This window comes from Carcharhinus amblyrhynchos, chromosome 21 (genome assembly GCF_965287045.1).
Source record: "Carcharhinus amblyrhynchos chromosome 21, sCarAmb.v2.hapA, whole genome shotgun sequence".
In the NCBI taxonomy this organism is placed as follows: domain Eukaryota; kingdom Metazoa; phylum Chordata; class Chondrichthyes; order Carcharhiniformes; family Carcharhinidae; genus Carcharhinus; species Carcharhinus amblyrhynchos.
Genome location: NC_137344.1, coordinates 1,562,204 through 1,585,984, shown reverse-complemented (window position 1 = coordinate 1,585,984; position 23,781 = coordinate 1,562,204). Strand labels below are relative to the sequence as shown.

At 46.5% G+C, this 23,781-nt stretch overlaps 1 protein-coding gene across 3 annotated transcripts in view; it reads right to left on the bottom strand.

Annotated features, from left to right (window-relative positions):
- The window catches only part of abcc3 (ATP-binding cassette, sub-family C (CFTR/MRP), member 3), a 159,610-nt gene that overhangs the window by 16,819 nt on the left and 119,010 nt on the right, over window positions 1-23,781 (bottom strand). For 2 of the 3 annotated variants that reach the window (XM_080209254.1, XM_080209255.1), the window contains 4 exons: window positions 7,424-7,623; window positions 3,725-3,851; window positions 2,413-2,514; window positions 1,418-1,564 (listed from right to left, as the gene is read on the bottom strand). In XM_080209254.1, the coding sequence (XP_080065380.1) occupies window positions 1,418-1,564; window positions 2,413-2,514; window positions 3,725-3,851; window positions 7,424-7,623 (576 nt within the window). Of the gene's footprint in view, window positions 1-1,417; window positions 1,565-2,412; window positions 2,515-3,724; window positions 3,852-7,423; window positions 7,624-23,781 lie in introns of those variants that run through there. The other variant, XR_013889153.1, reaches the window with a different exon arrangement.

Sequence of the window (23,781 nt, the reverse complement as noted above, 5' to 3'; positions counted from 1 at the left end):
CACACACACTGTTAACAGCGTAGCTGGCATGGAGTGTACACAGTTCCAAGCTGCTGCGTTCACTCTGCTTCAACGACCAGTCAAACAGCAGGTATTTTCCCACTCACCAGCAACAAATGTCAGCAGATATCTGGCCTTGCCTGCACTCTGTCTCTTAACCTCCTCACCCTCATTAAACCTTTACCTTTCTTTCCCTAGACTGTCCAGCTCCTAAACATGATGTGGGTATGCCGGCGTTGGACTGGCGTAAACACAGTAAAAAGTCTGACAACACCAGGTTTTAGTCCAACCTATTTATTTGATAATATATATCAAATAAATAGGTTGGACTAAAACCAGCTCCTAAACACCCAGCTCTTCACTGGCCTATTTGCTAACATTTTGGTCTACATGTTCTGCTATTGAAAAATCCACTCTTGGATCAGATTCCTTTCAATGGGATCTTACAGAGAGTATCTGTCCAATGAACCCCACGCCAGCTGCTCTTTCCCCATTGCCCCAATCCTTTTCCTTCAGCATTTATTTGGTTTCCGTTTCCTGTCCCTGATACTTTTGCTTGAGTTATAGTGTCTTGATTTCTTGGTTGTTCCTAATTCCTTTGAACAGAATATTTTAAAGGACAGTTCAGAGTCAACCACATTGCTGTGGTGCTGGAGTTACATGTCGGCCAGACCAGGTAAGAACGGCAGATTTTCTTCCCTAAAGGACATTAGTGACCCAGATGGGATTTTCTGATGATCAACAATAATTTCATGGTGACCATTACTGGGATTAGTTTTGGATTCCAGATTAATTAATTGAATTTGAATTCACGCAGCTGCCAGCGTGGGATTTGAATCCATGGCCCGAGAGCGTTAGTTGGGCCTCTGGATTACCAATCCAGTGGCTTTACTATCACCATCTACCCTTCCATCTGTACCTTCTATTTCCAACTCTTCCTGAAGCTCACTGTATTGTTACATCAATCCAATCACAGTTAATAGTCTCACAACACCAAGTTAAAGTCCAGCAGGTTTATTTGGCAGCATGAGCTTTCGGACCTGTTGGGCTTTAACCTGGTGTTGTGAGACTACTTACTGAGTCCAATCCAGTCCAACGCTGGCAACTCCACACCATGTCTATCCAATCAGGTCACCGAGGCCCTGATTTCACCCCCCCACAATTCCTACTGGAGGGATTCACGAGTGTGGGACAGAAATGATCACATTTCAATATTGAAATACCTCAATGTGATTATTTATCCAGCTTACATTCACTCGAGTCTGGAAAGCTGGGTAAACGGACAAGAAGTAAAGAGGAGGAAGGATGTGTTAGGATGAGCTGAAGGTGAGGGAGAGGCTGTGTGGACGGTGTGCTTTACTGTGCAGTCTGTGTGGCTCCCTGAGATTCGGGACAATTGAGATGGTTTGTCACCCACCTTTTCTCCCCCATGCACATTCAGGGAGAGGTCCTTAAGCACCAAGTCCAACCCGTCTCGATACCGCACACTGTATCCACGGAACTCCACGTTTCCTTCCTCTGGCCAAGACTCTGGTGGGCGGTTACTCTCAATCACCCATGGAGCCTGCAGATGGACAAACGGACATTCAGGTGAACACTGTGTCTACACTGGGGGGTGGGTGTTTTGGGTAACACTGTGTCTACACTGGGGGGCTGGGTGTTTTGGGTAACACTGTGTCTACACTGGGCATCAGTCACATTTCTTTATCCATGGGAAGTTGGTGATGGAGAGGGAGATTAATGGATTAAATTAATATGAATCAGCATCCCACTCTACACCTCCCCTCTGCTGAGCTCTCCACTCAATGTTTCCCAATCAAATTCTCCTTCGCCATCTCCCGACAGGAATCTTCAGTACTGCTCTGTGCTGCTGAACTGAGTTTCTCATCACAATCTTTGTCTCAAAATTAGTGAGGGGGGGTTGGTGGTGTTGGTTGGGGGGTGGAGAGAAGCTGTATGCAGCAAGACCTGGGCAACATCCCGGCTTGGGTTGCTAAGTGACGTTCGCATCCCAGAAACACCGGACAGTGACCATCTCTAACAAGAGAGATTCTAATCACCCCCCCACCCCACCCCACCCTAACCCCCTGACATTCAATGCCTGTACCACTGGCCAGAAAACATACTGGACTAGCCATATAAATACACTGACTATAACAACAAGTCAGAGGATGAGAGTTTGGTGACTCCCTGAAACCTGTCCACCATCCACAAGCCATAAGTCAGGAGTGTGATGGAATACTCTCCACTTGCCTGGATGGGGGCAGATCCACCAACACTCAAGAAGCTCAACACCATCCAGGACAAAGCAGCCCTGCTTGATTAGCGTTCCACCCCCAGATCTCAAAAAAAAATCAACTAAACACTGCTCCCACTCCACATGAAAATGCTATAACTCAGTGGGTCACGTACCTCGGTTACAGTTTCTGAATATTCTTTAACTCTTTCTACTGCCACAATATTAGATTCCAGCTCCGATGTCATCCTCACCATCCAGTTTAGAGACATGGTAACCTGAACAATCAGAGGGAATGTTCTGTTATTTCAAAACAAGACTCCCTAACTCAGTAATTCCTGGTGGGAAGAAGCAGAATCCAGCTGGTCACTCACTGGTGTTAGGAAAGCTGCTGGATATACCTGATTGGTATAGTAATGAGTTGTGCAGATTACAGAGTAATCGGCTGTAATCTAATCACTAACGTAGCTGATTTAGGACGTTTCAGGATGAACTGATCAAAGTTTTCAGAATATTGAAGGGAACAGAGTAGGGAGAAACTACTGGAAAATCAAACGCCTGCAGATGCTGAAATCTCAAATACTGGAAATACTGAGCAGCATCTTTAGAGAAAACAGGGTTAATGTTTCAGGAGATTAACCTTCTGGTGAAAGGTCATTCACCTGAAGCCAGGTATTATTTCTGCTGCCTGGGGAGTTGAGGACCAAGGGGCAGGATCCAGACATTCAAACCAGACCTTGTAGGAGTGAAACAAACACAAATTGATTCCAGACCAATTGTTAATCTGAGATTGATAGATTTTGATTAAGCAAAACTGTTGAGGAATATGAAGTAAAGTGAGTGTAAGGAGTTAGAAATGGCTCAAGGGGTTAAATGCCTCCTCTTATTCCTATGGGTGGAATGGTGGCATAATAGTTAGCACTACTGCCTCACAGTGCCAGGGAAGCGGGTTGGGTCACTGTCTAGGGTTTGGACATTCTCCCTGTGTCCACGTGGGTTTCCACCGGGTGCTCCGATTTCCTCCCACAGTCTGAAAAACATGCTGGTTAGATGCATTGACCTAAACAGTTGCTGGAGTGTGGCGACTAGGGGAATTTCACAGTAACTTCATTGCAGTGTTAATGTAAGCCTTACTTGTGACTAATAAATAAACTCTACTTCATGGTGCCTCTTAAATCATGTTGTAGGATTTTACCAGACTGGAGGGGGTACAAAATCCCTGAGAAGGGCAGTAGCTTTCTCCTCATGCCCCGGGACCAATATTTATCCCTTCACCAATATCAGTAAAACAGATGATCTAATCTTTTCACATTGCTGGTGTGGGATCTTGCTGTGCACAGACTGGTTGCTGCATTTCCCACATTACAACTGTACTTAATTGCTTCTGAGGAACTTTGAGACATCTCGAGGTTGCGAAAGTCAACTTCCTAAATTGTTAGTTAAGCAGGTGAAGCTTTGCAGGTTGCGTGGGGGAGGGAGGGGTCTTACCTGCAGGGCATAGGATACGGAGAGGCCCACAATCCCTGGGTTGAGGTGGGATCTGCCTATCACAGCAAAGAGAGCAGCAAACAGGACGATACAATTCCCAATGAACTCGATCCGGATCCCGAGCCACCTGAGGAATACAAGGAGAGTCAGGAGATAGGACAGAGCCCGTACTGCTTCCCCCAATTGCAGTTCACTGCCCAGACCCACACCAAACTGTAAAATACACTGGGGTTCATCTCCAAAGGGATACCACTGAAAAGATGTTAAATTTGTATCAAATCTTGGTTAGACCACACTTGGAATCCTGGGACCGATGCTGATCTTCATATTACAAAAAGGACACAGATACGGATTCAGTAGATTGCTACCAAAATTAAAAGATTATATCTATCAGGAAAGGCTGAAGAGGTGGGGTGGGTCGGACTGGGGGCATGTGTGATGGTGACCTGCTAGAGATCTTTAAAATTATGAAAGGGCTTGTTAGGGTAGATAGAGGTGCCATAAACATTGGTTTATTTGTGACTATCAGGAATTCTGGAGAAACCTCTTCACTGAGAATGTGGAACTCGCTCCTGCAAGGTGAATAATATTGATCAATGTTTCCCAACCTTTCAGATGTTGTGGCACACCTCGATACGATAAAACAACCCTCGATACAATGAAAAGAATTTTGAGCACACCTCCGACCTTTTCTGTCTGTCTTTTATTGGAAACGTTATTTACTTCTCCCTATCTCTCTCGCCTGTGTCATCAGCCGCTCCCTGTCTCTCTCGCTTGTGTCATTAACCGCTCCCTGTCTCTCTCGCCTGTGTGATTAACCGCTCCGTCTCTCTCGCCTGTGTCATTAACCGCTCCGTCTCTCTCGCCTGTGTCATTAACCACTCCCTGTCTCTCTCGCCTGTGTCATCAGCCGCTCCCTGTCTCTCTCGCCTGTGTCATTAACCGCTCCCTGTCTCTCTCGCCTGTGTGATTAACCGCTCCCTGTCTCTCTTGCCTGTGTCATTAACCGCTCCCTGCCTCTCTCGCCTGTGTCATCAGCCGCTCCCTGTCTCTCTCGCCTGTAAAAAGTCTGACAACACCAGGTTTTAGTCCAACCTATTTATTCTAAAACCTGGTGTTGTCAAACCTGGTGTTGTCAGACTTTTTACTGTGTTTACGCCAGTCCAACGCCGGCATACCCACATCATCTCTCGCCTGTGTCAGTAACCACTCCGTCTCTCTCGCCTGTGTCATCAGCCGCTCCCTGTCTCTCTCGCCTGTGTCATTAACCGCTCCGTCTCTCTCGCCTGTGTCATCAGCCGTCCCTGTCTCTCTCGCCTGTGTGATTAACCGCTCCCTGTCTCTCTTGCCTGTGTCATTAACCGCTCCCTGTCTCTCTCACCTGTGTCATCAGCCGCTCCCTGTCTCTCTCGCCTGTGTCAGTAACCACTCCGTCTCTCTCGCCTGTGTCATCAGCCGCTCCCTGTCTCTCTCGCCTGTGTCATTAACCGCTCCGTCTCTCTCGCCTGTGTCATCAGCCGTCCCTGTCTCTCTCGCCTGTGTGATTAACCGCTCCCTGTCTCTCTTGCCTGTGTCATTAACTGCTCTGTCTCATTAACCGCTCTGTCTCTCTCGCCTGTGTCATTAACCGCTCCCTGCCTCTCTCGCCTGTGTCATCAGCCGCTCCCTGTCTCTCTCGCCTGAGTCATTAACCGCTCCCTGTCTCTCCCGCCTGTGTTAACCGCTCCCTGTCTCTCTCGCCTGAGTCATTAACCGCTCCCTGTCTCTCTCGCCTGTGTTAACCGCTCCCTGTCTCTCTCGCCTGTGTCATTAACCTCTCTCTCTCTTGCTTTTCCCAGAGTTTTGGGCCCTTTTTGAGTTTTGTTTTTTTTTGTGCGGGTGCATGAAGCCTTTGTCTTCAGCTCCAAATCCCATTGGTCACACTCATGGGCCTGACCAAGGTAAAACATCTAAATCGCATGTATGTTTTTTTCCCCATCAGGTGTAAACGTGGGAGGCCTGGGATTTGTTGGATCTTGGAGATGCCGACCACAGGGCTGAAGACGAAGGTTAGTTTTCGTTTTGTTACATGAATTTTGGATCATTTTGAATCTTATCCCGGGGCCACTTGGTGGGGTTGGGGGAGTGTTCACGCTGTACCAATGTGCCCTAGTGTGCTGGGGAACCACTGGTATAGAAATATTTAAGGGGAAGCTGGATAAACACAAGGGAGAAAGGAATAGAAGGATACAGTGAGGTTAAGAGGGGATTGGAGGAGGATCATATGGAGAACAAACACCAACCTGATGGACTGAATGGCCTGTTTCTGAATCAAAGAATGTTTATCATGTTGTGATGATACAGTACCCTTAAGAATTGTATTTGAGGTATGTGCAGGATTTATTGTAGCAGTTTATTTAGCTGTTGTGTTTACCAGCATCCCGTATTGCTACAACAACGTTACTGCTTCTAATGGCTAAAATATTGGCTTTCATCTGAAGTTTTGCTGTTTGCTGTTTTCCCCTGGGACTTTGCAGAGTGGGGCTTGATTGGGATGATTGGCAGGTGTGCTCATATGACAGGGAAGCTGGGCTCACACAGAATATTCAAGTTTAGATGCTGCTTTTGGAGTTATGATGTGGGTATGCCGGCGTTGGACTGGCGTAAACACAGTAAAAAGTCTGACAACACCAGGTTTTAGTCCAACCTATTTATTTGATAATATTCTCACAAGCTTTCGAGGGGACAGCCTCTTCGTCAGGTGAATGGAGAGTTCTGGCCTCAGACAGAGCATATAAAGCACAGACAGTTTAGAGATTACTGATTAAAATGCGAATCCTTACACCTAACCTGCTGTTCAAGACCAGCCACTTCAGGTCTTGAACAGCAGGTTAGGTGTAAGGATTCGCATTTTAATCAGTAATCTCTAAACTGTCTGTGCTTTATATGCTCTGTCTGAGGCCAGAACTCTCCATTCACCTGACGAAGAGGCTGTCCCCTCGAAAGCTTGTGAGAATATTATCAAATAAATAGGTTGGACTAAAACCTGGTGTTGTCAGACTTTTTACTGCTTTTGGAGTTGACAGAGAGCAGTGTCTCTCTTTTCCCCTTTCTGAAGTTGGAGACTGGAATCTGCCAGGAGATATGTTTCTTTTTTGGCAATTCTGCTGTGTTAGAGTGGATCTTTCTGTAGGAGTTGCTGTTTTGGAAGCTGCAGAGAGTTATCCCTTTCTGTCCCTGAAGTCTAGAGACTGGGAACTGCCAGAGACTAAGTTTACCGCTCTAAAGTTTTGCTGTTTTGAGGATAGATCCTTGTCTGGAAACTGCTGCCTGGATCTCTGTCCAGAAGTGTTAAAAAGCTGACAACCCAGCATCACGTGAGCATACTAGTTTTTATGCTATCTGATTCCGAAGAAGGGTGTACATCTATGGGGTACTGTTTTAAATTGAAACAGAGATAGCTAACCATTAAAGATTATAATTTGCCATGTCCAAGTATTTTAACCAGTAAAAGTTATGCTAGTTCTTTTTGTTATATTCTAACTGTATTCTTAAATAAAGTTTGTTTTGATAAAAGTTCCCCAGTGGATCACTTGAATCATTCCTAGAGTGAAACATCTTCTGCCCACCTAATGCCAACATCAGATGTGAAAGTTAAGTCTAGGCTAACTGGGTAATATTTGCTCTGGGCTTTTACAATGTTTCGGGCTCTTGTCTCACCTGTTTGATACAATGCCTGGGTAGTAACTCTTCTGGTTTGTGTCCACTTTGTTGTCGTTCATGAGGATAAAGTCATTCTCCCTCCCATATGCTCTGATGACGCTGGAGCCAGTAATGGTTTCTGAGAAATGGGAGTAGATAGGTGAGCGACTGACGGATTCCAGGCGTTTCAGCTGCCGAGATGTGGCCACATAGAACCGCTGGCGTTTAGAAATCAAAATAAAAACAACAGCGGTGGTTAGAATAAGGAAGGGAGACTGTGTGTAACATCATCAAAATATCAAGCTGATTGCTAATTCAGGCACACAGAAATCAGTAGGGGCACTGGTTACAGCAAAGAGAGGGGAAGAGATCAGACCAGGCCTATTCTATGCACAGATAAACTCTCACTTCCACACACACTGATACACAAACATTTCCATCCCTCCCCCACCCACACACTGCCAGGAGTCACTGACGCTGACCAGGGGCATGATTCTTGGTCAATTTCCCCATTATTAGTGTGCCAATCAAGCTCAGAAAACTGACACAAAGCAACACGGCTGCAGAGGCTAGGCAAGGAAGCAAGGAGGAAGCTCAGTAAGGTGTGATACAGTTAGATTAGACAGTAATAAACTGGGAAGGGCTCTGATGGACAAGGCCACTTTTCAAAAGGGCAGTAAAATAAATCATAATTTCTCAATGCTTAAACGTAAGGAATCATTTGTTCTGAAATAGTCGAGAAACTGGTATGAAGCTTTGAATAATCCAAGTTTCAGTCTGAAGCTAATCCCTAAATTAGAAATCCTGCCCTCTGCCTGCTCAGTTTGTGCCCTCCCCACCCCCAGCCAGAACCACAGCTTCCCTGAGTACACTCACAACTCACAGTGCAGACAGCAGTCAGTCAAATCTACAGCTTGAATCCATATAGCGCCTACAATGAAGGATAATGCCTAAAGTCACCTGACTAGAACAATTATCAATCAGACGAGCAAAAAAAGGAGATAAGTGAAGCAAGTGACCAAAAGCTTTGTCAGAGTTTGATTATAAGGAGCACCTTAAACAAGGATCAAGATCTGGAGAAGCAGAGACACACCGGGAAGAAACTCCAGAGCTTAGACCATAGGCCAATGATGAAGAGATGATAACTGCGGACACACAAAAGCCAGAATTAGAGGAGCCCCGAAATCTCGGGGTTGTGGGGCTGGAGGAGGGTGCAGAGATAAGGGAGGGGTGGGGGGGCGGGAAATGGAGAGATTTAAAAATTGAAGTCTAGAATTTGAAAGTTAAAGCCTTCCTGTGCTGGCAGCCAATCCTGGGACAGCGGGTATGGGGACTGCAACTTGGTGTGAATTTTAGTGACCTCAACTTTACAGAGGGTGGAATGTGGAAGAGCAGCCCAGGATGAAATGGAATAGGCAAGCCGAGAAAAACTGCAGCAGGAATGAAGTCAGACAACGTTACCGAGGCAGAAATAAATCATTGTAGTGATGATGTAGATAGGTGGTCGGATATAACCTGGGGTCAGCAGTGGCACGGAGGGTTAAATGGCCTCCTGTGCTGTAAATATGACACCAAAGTGAAAAGCAGTCTGGTCCTGCTTCAGTTACTGGGGAGAGGAATGGAGTGTCTGCTGTGACCAAAGATCCAACATTAAAGTGGAGGAAACTGCAGAAGGCAAGCAGGGACAGAGAGTGAGAAAGAATTGGGAGGGGTGCTGGGGAGATCCCTGCATCAGCAGATACTGTCACTGAGCAGAAGGAGGCCACTGAGTCTATAATCAGATGGGACAGACTGGGACTAATGAGGCCATCCCACTGGAACACACAGCAGTCAAGTGGGATAGGAGGAGATTGGTAAAATCGATTGTCAAAAACAGTGGTGAGGTTGAGGATCCCAAGTGACAGTAACAGAAAAAAGGCTGCATTTGTGGAAGGAAATCCTGTGAAACAATGTGCTGAATTTTACCAGCGTTTACAGGCAGGCTGAGAAGGACAAGGCCATTCTGCAAGGAGGTGGGAAAGGTGACAGATGACTACCTTATCTGGAGTCTGCCTCAGCAACTCCAGTGACCTCCTTCCTCCTACACTGGTGTTTTACCTGTGGGTGGGAAGCTCTGCTGTGTTGCCAAGTAAAGCCTGGTACTCTAGGCTTACAATGGCTACCTTTTAGTGACCACCACCCCACTCCCCCCTTGCTGGGTCCCAATTCACTGCTCTTCCCTTGCTCTTCTTCAAAGTATTGCCATAAGATTGTCAACATCCAGGCAAGCAAACACAGCCTTGGCTTAACGTCTCATTTAAAAAATGGCACCCCTGACAGTGCGGCGCTCCCTCGGCACTGACCCTCTGACAGTGCGGCGCTCCCTCAGCACTGACCCTCTGACAGTGCGGCACTCCCTCAGCACTGACCCTCTGACAGTGCGGCACTCCCTCGGCACTGACCCTCTGACAGTGCGGCACTCCCTCGGCACTGACCCTCTGACAGTGCGGCGCTCCCTCAGCACTGACCCTCTGACAGTGCGGCGCTCCCTCAGCACTGACCCTCTGACAGTGCGGCACTCCCTCAGCACTGACCCTCTGACAGTGCGGCGCTCCCTCAGCACTGACCCTCTGACAGTGCGGCACTCCCTCGGCACTGACCCTCTGACAGTGCAGCGCTCCCTCAGCACTGATCCTCTGACAGTGCGGCGCTCCCTCAGCACTGACCCTCTGACAGTGCCCGGCGCTCCCTCAGCACTGACCCTCTGACAGTGCGGCACTCCCTCAGTACTGACCCTCTGACAGTGCGGCGCTCCCTCAGCACTGACCCTCTGACAGTGCGACACTCCCTCAGCACTGACCCTCTGACAGCGCAGCACTCCCTCAGCACTGACCCTCTGACAGTGCGGCACTCCCTCAGCACTGACCCTCTGACAGTGTGGCACTCCCTCAGTACTGCACCAGAGTGTCAGCCTGAATTTTTGTTTTCAAGTCCTGAAGCAGGACTTGATTCTAGAACCTTGTGACTCAAGAGGTGAGAGTGACTCGGAGACAACAGAGAATTGGGAGCATAGAAGAAACAAGGAAAATTTGGAAGAAATGAGTAGAATGGTTACATCAGTCAAACATAGGCAAGTATGTTCACAAATCACAGACCTGTCAGGAAACAGTCGCACATGCCCACAGACAGGTACACACACCTGCAACAACATTAATATTTGCTTGTTGCATGTCCCAGATAAATATTAAGCAGAAGTCTGTGTTCTAATGGAATAACAGGGGTTGGATAAAAGGTCATTTAGGAGGTTGTTCAAGACATTAGTTTGGGGAGAGATACAGAGAGCAAGTGTTCAGTTACTCCTCCCACATACAGCCCACAGCCACTCAGAGACATTCACCAAGAAAGGGCAGATCTTAAATCCTCCCAGCCAGGGATTGGGGTTCACTGGGTCCGTGTGGTGGTGACAGAGTTCAGGCAGAGCACAGGTATAATCAGCTTGTGATGGTGGGAGAGGGTTGAACACTCACACTATTTGGAGGTAGTCTGGGAATGGTGGAGAAATGGAAGTGAGCTGGAAGCCGGACCCTCTTGTCATCCCGCCTAATGTAAGAGGAGTAAGAGGAGTAATGCGAGGAGTATTCGCAATAAAGTGGATGAACTTGCAGCGTGGATCAGTACCTGGGACTTTGATGTTGTGGCCATTTCTGAGACTTGGATAGAGCAGGGTCAGGAATGGATGTTGCAGGTTCCGGGGTACAAATGCTTTAGTCGGAGTAGAGAAGAAGGTAGAAGGGGGGGTGGGGTAGCATTGCTAGTCAAGGACTGTATCACAGTGTCGGAGAGAAAGTTTGATGAGGACTTGTCAGTTGAGGTAGTATGGGCGGAGATTAGAAATAGGAGAGGAGAGGTCACCCTGTTGGGAGTCTTTTATAGACCTCCTAAAAGTTCTAGAGAGGTTGAGGAAAGGATTGCGGAGACAATCCTGGTTAGGAGTGAAAGTAATAGGGTAATTGTTATGGGGGACTTTAACTTTACGAATATTGATTGGAGTTGCTATAGTTCTAGCTCGCTAGAGGGGTCAGTGTTTGTACAAAGCGTGCAGGAAGGTTTTTTGTCTCAGTATGTAGACAGGCCAACTAGAGGTGAGGCTATATTGGATTTGGTGCTGGGAAATGAGCCAGACCAGGTGCTAGACTTGGAAGTTGGTGTGCATTTTGGTGATAGTGACCACAATTCGGTTACGTTCACCTTAGTGATGGGAAGAGATAGGCGTGAACCTCGGGTCAGCAATTTTAGCTGGGGTAAGGGCGATTATGAGGCTATCAGGAGTGAATTAGGAAGCATGGATTGGATTAGGGGATTACAGGGACTGGGAACATCTGAAATGTGGAATTTTTTCAAGGAGCAGCTACTGCGAGTCCTTGATAGGTATGTCCCTGTCAGGCATGGTGGATTTGGTAGATCTAGGGAACCGTGGTGCACTAAAAGAGTTGAGTCGATGGTTAAAAAGAAAAAGGAGGCTTATGTTCGGATGAGATTGGAGGGCTCAGATAGTGCACTAGAAAGCTTTAGATTGGCTAGGAGGGAGTTGAAGAGTGAGTTGAGAAGGGCTAAAAGAGGACATGAGAAGACTTTGGCTGATAGGATTAAGGAGAATCCTAAGGCGTTCTATAAGTATGTCAAGAACAGAAGGTTGGTCAGGGCAAGATTAGGGCCAGTTACAGACAGCAGGGGGAAGTTGTGTGTGGAACCGGAGGAGATTGGAGAAGTATTGAACCAATATTTCTCTTCGGTGTTCACGCAGGGGGACATGAATATAGCTGAGGAGGACATTGGGTTGCAGGGGTGTAAAATAGAAAGTATTACGGTTGATAAAGAGGATGTGCTGGAAATTCTTGAGGGGCTGAAAATAGATAAGTCCCCTGGTCCGGATGGGATCTACCCTAGGATTCTCTGGGAGGCTAGAGAGGTGATTGCAGAGCCTCTGGCTCAGATCTTCAGGTCGTCATTGGTCTCTGGTGTAGTCCCGGAGGATTGGAGGATAGCGAATGTTGTCCCATTGTTTAAGAAGGGGAACAGAGACTTTGCCGGGAATTATAGACCGGTGAGTCTTACTTCTGTTGTGGGCAAGGTTTTAGAAAAAATTATTAGGGATAGGATTTATAGTTATTTGGAGTGTAATGAATTGATTAGAAATAGTCAGCATGGTTTTGTAGCAGGTAGGTCGTGCCTTACTAACCTTATTGAGTTTTTTGAGAAGGTGACCAAAGAGGTGGATGGGGGTAAGGCAGTTGACGTGGTATACATGGATTTTAGTAAGGCGTTCGATAAGGTTCACCATGGTAGGCTTCTGCAGAAAATGCAGATGTATGGGATTGTGGGTAATCTAGGAAGTTGGATCAGGAATTGGCTATCAGATAGGAGACAGAGGGTGGTGGTGGATGGTAAATATTCATCATGGAGTGCAGTTACGAGTGGTGTGCCTCAGGGATCTGTTTTGGGGCCACTGTTGTTTGTAATTTTTATTAATGATCTGGATGAGGGTATAGTTGGGTGGATTAGTAAATTTGCTGATGACACCAAAGTTGGAGGTGTGGTAGATTGTGAGGAAGGGTGTCATAGTCTGCAGGGAGACTTAGATAGGTTGCAGAGCTGGGCCGAGAGGTGGCGGATGGAATTTAATGCGGAGAAGTGTGAGGTAATTCACTTTGGTAGGAGCAACAGATGTGTCGAGTATAGGGCTAACGGGAGGACTTTGAATAGTGTGGATGAACAGAGGGATCTAGGTGTGTGTGTACATAGATCCCTGAAAGTTGGGAATCAAGTAGATAAGGTTGTCAAGAAGGCGTACGGTGTCTTGGCGTTTATTGGTAGGGGGATTGAATTTAGGAGTCGCAGTGTAATGTTGCAACTGTACACTACTCTAGTGCGGCCGCACTTGGAGTACTGTGTGCAGTTCTGGTCCCCGCATTACAAGAAGGATGTGGAGGCGTTGGAGAGGGTGCAGAGGAGGTTTACTAGGATGTTGCCTGGTATGGTGGGGAGGTCCTATGAGGAGAGACTGAGGGATCTAGGGTTGTTTTCGTTGGGAAGAAGGCGGCTAAGAGGGGATCTTATTGAAACATATAAGATGATTAGGGGTTTAGATAGGGTGGATAGTGATAGCCTTTTTCCTCGGATGGAGAAAGCTAGCACGAGGGGGCATGACTTTAAATTAAGGGGGGGTAGCTACAGGACGGATGTCAGGGGTAGGTTCTTTACCCAGCGGGTGGTGAGGGATTGGAATGCCCTGCCTGCTGCAGTTGTAGATGCGTCTAGTTTGGGGGCGTTTAAGAGATCTCTGGATAGGTTTATGGACGAAAAGGGATTGGTATAGGCTAGTGGGTCATTGTTTTTGTAACTGGTCGGCGCAACATCGTGGGCCGAAGGGCCTGTTCTGCGCTGTAATGTTCTATGTTCTATGTTCTATGTAAGACACTGAAGCAGCAGGATCACCCTTTAAGTCACAATTAACTTAAATCCCAGCCAAATAATCCACCTTCTCTCGGTGATTCCCAAGTTCCAGCAGCCGAGAACTCATAAGAACATAAGAAATAGGAGCAGGAGTAGGCCATCTAGCCCTTCAAGCCTGCCCCGCCATTCAATAAGATCATGGCTGATCTGTCGTGGCTCAGTTCCACTTTCCCGCCCTCTCCCCATAACCCTTAATTCCCTTGTCTGTCAAAAACCTATCTACCCGCGTCTTAAATATATTTAGCAAGGTAGCCTCCACCACTTCAACGGGCAGAGAATTCCAGAGATTCACCACCCTTTGAGTGAAGAAGTTCCTCCTCAACTCCGTTCTAAACTGCTCCCCCCCCCCCCCCCCCCCGCAACATGTCGCACTATCTGTAACCCCCGTGACTTGCCTGGGTTTGCAAAACCTCACTTACTGTACTGTCTGGAGACAATACACATCTCTTTAACCTGTGATCAGTGCTCCTTCCACACACATTGTCAGCCACTTCAGGACTTGAACAGCAGGTTAGGTGTAAATATTCGCATTCTAATCAGTAATCTCTAAACTGTCTGTGCTTTATATGCTCTGTCTGAGGCCAGAACTCTCCATTCACCTGACGAAGGGACTAACCCGAAAGCTTGTGAGTTTACTATCAAATAAATCAGTTGGACTAAAACCTGGTGTTGTCAGACTTTTTACTGTGTTTACCCCAGTCCAACACTGGCATATCCACATCATTTCCTTCAGAACCCTGGGATGCATTCCATCCGGTCCTGGGGACTTGTCCACCGTCAGTCCCACTAGTCTATCAAGCACTACCTCTCTAGTGACAGTAATCGCATTCAGATCCTCAACTCCTACCATCCTTCTATCTTTAATATCTGGCAAACTATTCGTGTCCTCCTCCGTGAAGACCGAGGCAAAAAACTTATTTAAAACCTCAGCCATTTCCTCATCCCTCACCACTAAATCTCCCCTCTCATCCTCTAAGGGTCCAACATTCACTCTGGTCAGTCTCCTCCTCTTTATATATTTATAAAAACTCTTACTGTCCTTTTTTATAATTAGTGCTAGTTTAGCTTCATAGTCTATCCTTCCTGTAAATAAAACAGAGTTTTATTTACAGGAAGGATAGACTATGAAGCTAAACTAGCACTAATTATAAAAATGGACAGTAAGAGTTTTTATAAATATATAAAGAGGAGGAGGCTGACTAGAGTGAATGTTGGACCCTTAGAATAAAACTCTGTTTTATTTACCTGAGTAAAAAGTCTGACAACACCAGGTTTTAGTCCAACCGATTTATTTGATAATACTCACAAGCTTTCGAGGGGACTGCCTCTTCGTCAGGTGAAACGCCGGCATTCCCACATCATTATTTACCTGAGCCAGCCAATAGAAGAGCAGCAATGGGACAATCACTAGGAAGAAGGCTGGACTCAATGAGCAGCAAATAATCAGGACTATGAGTGTGTACAAGAGGCAGCGAATCCATATGTCAATGCTTTGTGGAATGTTGATATCAATTGTATCCATATCTTTACCAAAGCGATTCAGTATCCTCCCAGTGGGATTTGACTCGAAGAAGGACAGAGAACAACAGAGGACATGCTCAAGCAGGTTGAGGTGTAGGTACTTTGAGGCCATGAGCATACAGTATGCCTGGCTCAGACTGCAGGTCACAAATATGAAGAGCCCTGTGCAAGAAGAGGGAGAATAATGAAAGGACACAGAGAACATACAAGGGACACACAACCACACATGCATCAGGGAGAGGAAAGAAAGCAAGAAAGACTTACATTTATACAGTGTTTCACAACCACTGGATGTTTCAAGGTGCTTTAGCCAATTTTAAATCATAACAAACACAGCAGTTAACATGCAAGATTCCACAACTGCAATGTTTCGGTTACAAGTGGTGTGCCTCAGGGATCTGTTTTGGGGCCACTGCTGTTTGTAATTTTTATAAATGATCTGGATGAGGGTATAGTTGGGTAGATTAGTAAATTTGCTGATGACACCAAAGTCGGAGGTGTGGTAGATAGTGAGGAAGGGTGTCATAGTTTACAGGGAGACTTGGACAGGTTGCAGAGCTGGGCCTAGAGGTGGCGGATGGAGTTTAATGCGGAAAAGTGTGAGGTAATTCACTTTGGCAGGAATAACAGATGTGTAGAGTATAGGGCTAACGGTAGGACTCTGAATAGTGTTGACGAACAGAGGGATCTAGGTGTATGTGTACATAGATCCCTGAAAGTTGGGAATCAAGTAGATAAGGTTGTTAAGAAGGCATACGGTGTCTTGGCGTTTATTGGTAGGGGGATTGAATTTAGGAGCTGCAACGTCATGTTGCAACTGTACACAACTCTGGTGCGGCCGCACTTGGAGTATTGTGTGCAGTTCTGGTCCCCACATTATAGGAAGGATGTGAGGCATTGGAGAGGGTGCAGAGGAGGTTTACCAGGATGTTGCCTGGTATGGAGGGAAGGTCCTATGAGGAGAGACTGAGGGATTTGGGGTTGTTTTTGTTAGCAAGAAGGCGGCTAAGAGGGGACCTTATTGAAACATATAAGATGATTAGAGGTTTAGATAGGGTGGACAGTGATAGCCTTTTTCCTCGGATGGAGAAAGCTAGCACGAGGGGGCATAGCTTTAAATTAAGGGGTGGTAGATATAGGACGGATGTCAGAGGTAGGTTCTTTACCCAGAGGGTGGTGAGGGATTGGAATGCCCTGCCTGCTGCAGTTGTAGATGCACCTAGTTTGGGGGTGTTTGAGAGATCCGTGGATAGGTTTATGGATGGAAAGGGATTGGTTTAGGTTAGAGGGTCATTGCTTTTTTAATTGGTCAGCGCAACATCGTGGGCCGAAGGGCCTGTTCTGCGCTGTAATGTTCTATGTTCTATAATTACCAGATGGTTTGTTTATCTGATTTTGATTTGCAGGGTTAGTCCCAGGCTCGGGAATGCAAACACACAGGTAGATTCAGGTGTACAAATTGGATAAATCTCTAATCCCCGATTACTCACTCCCCTTCAATACTACCAAGACCAGCCAAGCAACAGGAGCCTCACTGTAATAGAGTCTGTCTACAGCTCATACCAAAACCTGACTTTCCCTCAGCAAACACCCCGAAAAATACATTCCCCTCTCAGACTGAGGTTGACAGTGGCAAAGGGATTGGATGAAGAAAGTGCAAATAACATGATGTATTGGACTTGCAGGGATAGAGGCAGGAGACAGAGAGGGAGAAGGGAGAGAGTGAGAGAAAAGTGCTGGAGCAAGAGATCTGCTGAACCCAGGCCAACACAATTCATTTGAGAAGCCAATTATCACAGCTGCTTTCAGCTTTCGTTTTTCAATTCCTCCCACACATTCACTCCAGTCTCACTTTCCTCATGAGGCAAGGTTCAGTCAGTCTGTTACAGGGAGTGACTGACTGAGTCAGATACTGAGATCAGGTCAAAACTGGGACTGGGTGAGACCCTGGCACAGACTGGAACCAGTTCAAAGGGCAAGAGATTAAAGATCATTTAAATTAGAGAGGTGGAGCTGTGTTTTTGATAAGCGAGGGGATTAAGGGTTATGGGGAGAGGGCGGGAATGTGGAACTGAGCCACGACAGATCAGCCATGATCTAATTGAATGACGGGGCAGGCTCGAAGGGCTAGATGGCCTACTCCTGCTCCTATTTCTTATGTTCTTATAACAACTATTCAAAATATTTTATTTATGTGGGATTTATTCTTTCTTCTGAAACTGGAGTCTTGTGTTGGGTTCTGGTTTCAGGGAAATTAAGAACATAAGAAATAGGAGCAGGAGTAGGCCATCCAGCCCTTCGAGCCTGCCCCGCCATTCAATAAGATCATGGCTGATCTGTCGTGGCTCAGTTCCACATTCCCGCCCTCTCCCCATAACCCTTAATCCCCTCTCTTATCAAAAACCCATCAACCCGCGTCTTAAAAATATTTAGCGAGGCAGCCTCCACCACTTCAACGGGCAGAGAATTCCAGAGATTCACCACCCTTTGAGTGAAGAAGTTCCTCCTCAACTCCGTTCTAAACCGCCTCCCCTTTATCTTGAGGCTGTGCCCCCTAGTCCTACTGTCTTTTTTGAGCGGGAAGAGTCTCTCCACCTCTATCCTATCCATCCCATTCATCATCTTATACGTCTCAATGAGATCTCCCCTCATTCTTCTAAACTCTAACGAGTACAAGCCTAGTTTATTCAGCCTCTCCTCATAGCTCAACCCCCTCAACTCCGGTATCAGCCTAGTAAACCTCCTCTGCACTCCCTCCAAGGCCAAAATATCTTTGCGCAGGTGCGGCGCCCAAAACTGCACACAGTACTCCAGCTGCGGCCTCACCAATGCCCTATACAGCTGCAGCAAGACCTCCCTACTTTTATATTCAATCCCCCTCGCGATGAAGGCCAGCATCCCATTCGCCTTCCTGACCACCTGCTGCACCTGCAAGCTGGGTTAGATGCTCTCTCTCTCAAACCTCAGTCCCAGTATTCATCCCAACTGCAGTCACCAAACCAAACACCACCAAGGCTGGACTTATCTGAAATTCTGTGTACTAGTTAGCAGAGAAACTATTTCTAAGGGACAGGACGCTCTGCAAGATCGACTTCTCAGGGCACATCCCGAATACCTGGAAGAAAAAATACAGGCAAGCGACTGGAACAGAAGCCAGAAGAGAGAACGGAACGGAGTAAGCCAGCACCAGCACAGCAGACAGCACTTCAAAAAAGCACAGCAGCAGATCTTCCACACACTCTGGGATCTCATCATCAATCGACTCCATGTCCTGTGAGAAACGGTTCAGAATTCGTCCAACCGGCGTCTGCTGAAAATAATGTGCAGGACAGTGCAGAGTTTGATTAAGCAGGCGAGCATGCAGGAGACAGGAAGCACGGATACTGCAGAATGCAAACAGCAGATGGGACTCGATGTAGGACAGCAAGCCTGTTGGATGGAGAACCGGGTGTTACTGCCCTGATTTACACTGCAGCCTCTGACTAAGCAGCAAACAACACCCGATAGAGGTGTATAAGGTGTTGAGAGGTACTGATTGGGTGGATTCTCAGAGGCTTTTCCCCAGGGCTGAAATGGTTGCCACAAGAGGACACAGGTTTAGGGTGCTGGGGAGTAGGTACAAAGGAGATATCAGGGGTAAGTTTTTCACTCAGAGGGTGGTGAGTGAGTGGAATCGGTTGCTGGCGGTGGTGGTGGAGGCAAATTTGATAGGGTATTTTAAGAGACTTCTGGATCAGTACATGGGACTTAGTAAGATTGAGGGTTATAGGTAAGCCTAGTAGGTAGAGATATGATCAGCGCCACTTGAGCCGAAGGGCCTGTTTGTGCTGTAGTTTTTCTATGTTCTAACAAACCTGCTTTCCTCTCCTTCCCCAGAGGCTCAATTCTCACTGAGATACAACTGATAGAGGGAGCTTTACTCTGTATCTAATTCTGTACTGTGCCTGTCCTGGGAGTTTTTGATGGGGACAGTAAGAAGTTTCTCAACACCAGGTTAAAGTTCAACAGGTTGGACTTTAACCTTGAAGAGGTTAAGAATGTTAAAGGTTAAGAATTAATTTTTAATGTGTTCGATTTTAACCTGATGTGAGAGACTTCTTATTGTGCTTACCCCAGTCCAACGCCACCATTTCCACATCAGTGATTGATGGGGGACAGTGTAGAGAGCCTTACTTTATATCTAACCCCACGCTGTACCTGTCCTGGGAGTGTTTGATGGGGGACTGTGTAGAGGGAGCTTTACTCTGTATCTAACCCCACGCTGTACCTGTCCTGGGAGTGTTTGATGGGACAGTGTAGAAGGAGCTTTACTCTGTATCTAACCTCATGCTGTACCTGTCCTGGGAGTGTTTGATGGGGACAGTGAGAATTTATTACCTGTTTTAAATTCAGATCACAGAAACCAGAGCATAGCGGGTCATTCAACCGATTGGAACAGCACCAATTATAGACACTGGTTAAACAATCTGACTGCCATTTCTGCACTCTTGCCCCCAGATCCCTTTATATTCTCCCTTTTCATATCCTCTCCCATGAGTAGGTAGGATACACAGCACAGAAATAGGCAAATTCAGCCAGCTCAGCCCATGCGCTGTTTATATTCCACTTCATTCTTGTGCCATCTTTCCTCATCTAAATCTTCGATTGCAATCTGTTCTAATTTATATGTTAGTTTAATTTCCCTTAAATGTATCGATGCTATTCACTTCAACCACTCCCCATGGCAGCGAGTCCCACATTCTCCCCACCCCTCCGTGGGGAGCGAGTCCCACATTCTCCCTACCCCACCATGGCAGCGAGTCCCACATTCTCCCCAGTCTTTTACTGATGGTCTCATGTTCTGCTCTTCCCCACAGGAGAAAACATTTTCCGTGTCCACTTTATTAAAACCTTCAGAATTTTAAATCTGTCTATTAGGTCACCCCTCAGCCTTCTTTATTTGAGAGAGACACTGAGGCTGTCAATCCCACGCTGATCTGTTTGATATCATTTTCTCTGCACCCTCTCCAGTGCCTCCATTATCCCATAATACGGTGACCAGCATGTATGTGACAGTTTCACTGTTGCCAGGTCAAAATTGTGCAACTTATTCCCTAACAGCATAGTGGGTGTACCTATACTTATTATTACTTAAATAGAGAACAACTGCAGAATTCCAAGATGCAGAGGGATCTTTGTGTTCTAGGGCATGAGATTTTGGACTCAGAGGGCAGTGGGGGGTGGGGTCAGGCAGAGGCAGGAGGTAAGGGAATCGAGGGAATGTGGAATTCAAAATGCAAACAGATCAGCCATGATCTTCAGGAATAACACAGCAGGCCTGAGGGCTGAATGGTCTCATTCTGCAACTATTTGCTATGTTCATATGTACATCACATGGACTGCAATGGTTCAAGTATGTGGCTTGCCACCACTTTAGGGATAGGCTATAAATGCTGGTCGGGCCATTTACATCCTGTGAATAAATAAAAAAATGTGGTCTAACCAAGGTTTAGCATAACTTCCCTCCTTTTCAATTCTGTAAGATCAAATCTTATCAGCACCATTTTAATGCAGAACATAATCTAGACTAAAAATGACTCAAGTGTCCATGGGGAGATTGCCAATCAAACAGCTGTTTTAAACTGATTAACACAGCAAATCCATCTGAACTTCTCAACACCAGAATCAATATATTGAAATTGTGCCTTTCCATGTTTTAATATTGCAACCTGTGTCAGGAGTTACTGTGCTCAAGTTCTCTCAGTACTGGTATCTTCCAGTGATAAAATCCTCAGGCCCCTTGTGAGAAACTCATTACCCATTGGGTGTGACCTCTCACTATTTACCCTCTCAAAAGCGCTCAGAGATTTGAGTAGCTGTATTGGACACAGGTTACTACGGCTCTTTCACTGGATTATCCAGAGAATGAGAGTTCAAACTCCAGCACGGCAGCTGAAATAACATGTAAAAATGAAAAGCTGTTCTCAGTAAAGGTGACTGTGAAGTTGTTAGATGATCATAAAAAAGCCAACTGGTTAATGAGTGTCCTTTAGGCAGTAAACCTGTCACATTCTTACCCAGTTTGGGGCCCAGTGATTCCAATCACACACCAATGGGTTGATGCTGAACTGAAGCCACTCCGTTTGTATTAAATCTGCTACCCATGGTTTGAGAAGGTGACTCCCCCCTCACCATCTCACAGCAATAAAATCAGCCTCGCTAACAATGCCCACACCCAGTAAATGTTCTCTTGTGCTGCACAAGTCCCAGTTTTGAGCTTCTTCCCATCACTAAGCTCTCTAAATTCTTTCTGTTCCTCTAATGTTAGGTTAGACATCAAGACGTGAACCTCCACCCCACATCCTTGGATTTAATTCCCCTCATCCTTTCGCCAATTACAGCCCGTGTGACAGCACAAGGCATGGCTGTTTACACTGGTCAAGCTCAGATTTTGGGAACATTTGCCTTGAGGCCTCTTCATATCCATTAATCTCTGTAATAAAAATCAATCAAGCTCAGTCCCGCCAGCTCCTGGTGTCAACAATATTTTTGGAGCGAGAGAATTCCTGGTTTCCATTCCCTCTGTGTCAGGACCAGCTCCCTGACATTACTCCACAACTTAGAGTCTATTCCCTTGTTCTGGTTTCCTCCATCAGACCAATTGACTTCTTTGCATTCAGCCTAACACACCCTTATAATCGCCACACAACAACCTAAACATAAAGGCAACAATCCCATCCAGAATGTCCTCGTAATTTAACTCCTTCAATTCTGGTATCACCTTCTTTCCCTAAAGATGGTCTTGTGGATTTAATATTTCACTAATAACCATCTGCCTCACCCACCCCAAGATGAAAATCATTTCACTGGGTGGCACAGCGCGTGACGTCCTTGGGGCCCTGAGAGAAAAGGAGACGGCGGATCCTGTCGGAAGGTTCCCTGAGCAGACTGTCAGTGTCATCTGGCAGAACGCCTCATCACCAGAACTGACAAACAAGCACCAAGATCTGGCTTGGCTGGTGGTGAGAAGGGCACTCCCTGTCAGATCCTTTATGCACGCTTGAGGTCTCAACATCACTGCACGCTGCCCTCGAAGCGGCTGCGGGGCTGATGAGACGGTCGCACACCTCCTTGTGGAATGTGCCTTTGCAAAGAAGGTCTGGAGTGAGATGCAGTGGTATTTGTCGAGGTTCGTCCCGAGCCGCTCGATGACGCAGGACTCTGTGCTCTACGGGCTGTTTCCGGGGACGCACACCGAGACAAATATCAACTGCTGCTGGAAGGTCATCAACTCGGTGAAGGACGCACTTTGGTCCGCCCGAAACTTGCTGATCTTCCAGCTGAAAGAACTGTCCTCGACCGAGTGTTGCAGACTGGCACATTCCAAGGTCCAGGACTACGTGCTGAGGGACGGGCTGAAGCTTGGGGCAGCTGCCGCAAAGGCACAATGGGGAAAGGCCACAGTGTAAGGCCTTTTAACGGAGGCAGACCGAGGGCCCAGGAACTGCAGAATACCCTCGACCTGCGGAGCTGTGTGCCAATCTGAGAAATAACGGCACACAGTAATTTATTGAGGCATGTAGAAAGTTTTAGGTATTGAAATGTAATCATTGTAATCAGCACAAATCTGTAAATATTGAGACATGGATATAGTTTTTTAAGTTTTGAAATGTAGTCATTGTAATTTGTACAGATCTGTAAAAATATTTTGATTCCACGTTGTGTTTGCTATTCAAAGCCCTGTATATTTGAAAAAGATTAATCGAGTTTTTTTTATGAATAAAGTATATTTTTGGTTAAAAAAAAATGGTTAGCAGTGGGTTAGCTCGGGACCTGGGTTTGATTCCAGCCTCAGGTGACTGCCTGTGTGGAGTTTGTACATTCTCCCCATGTCTGTGTGGGTTTCCTCTGGGTGCTCTGATTTCCTCCCACACGCCAAAGATTTGAGGGTTAAGTGGGTTGGCTATGCTAAATTGTCCCTTAGTGTCCCCAAGATGGTAGGTAAATGCATGGGGTTACAGGGATAGGCTGGGAGGGTGGGTGCACCTTTATAAGATGCTACTTCACAGAGTTGGTGCAGGTTAGATGGGCCAAATGGCTTCCTTCTGCACTGTAGGGATTCTATGGAACAGATTCGTGTACATAAGTGTTTTAAAATACAGGTTCTTGTTGGTTCAATCTAACTCTTGCCAGGAATAGTGGATTATTAATTGTTTCCCAGAGACAGGGGAGTTTACACTGTCTCCTGCTCTGTCTGTAGTGCTGGAGTGGGAAGGGGATGTAGGGCTCGAGGGAATTGCCTAACCCACTGGATGGGACTGGGTTGGCCTTCGATTTATATTCCAACTTCTCGTGGGTCAGTTGTGTTTAGATAGCTGTGTGCA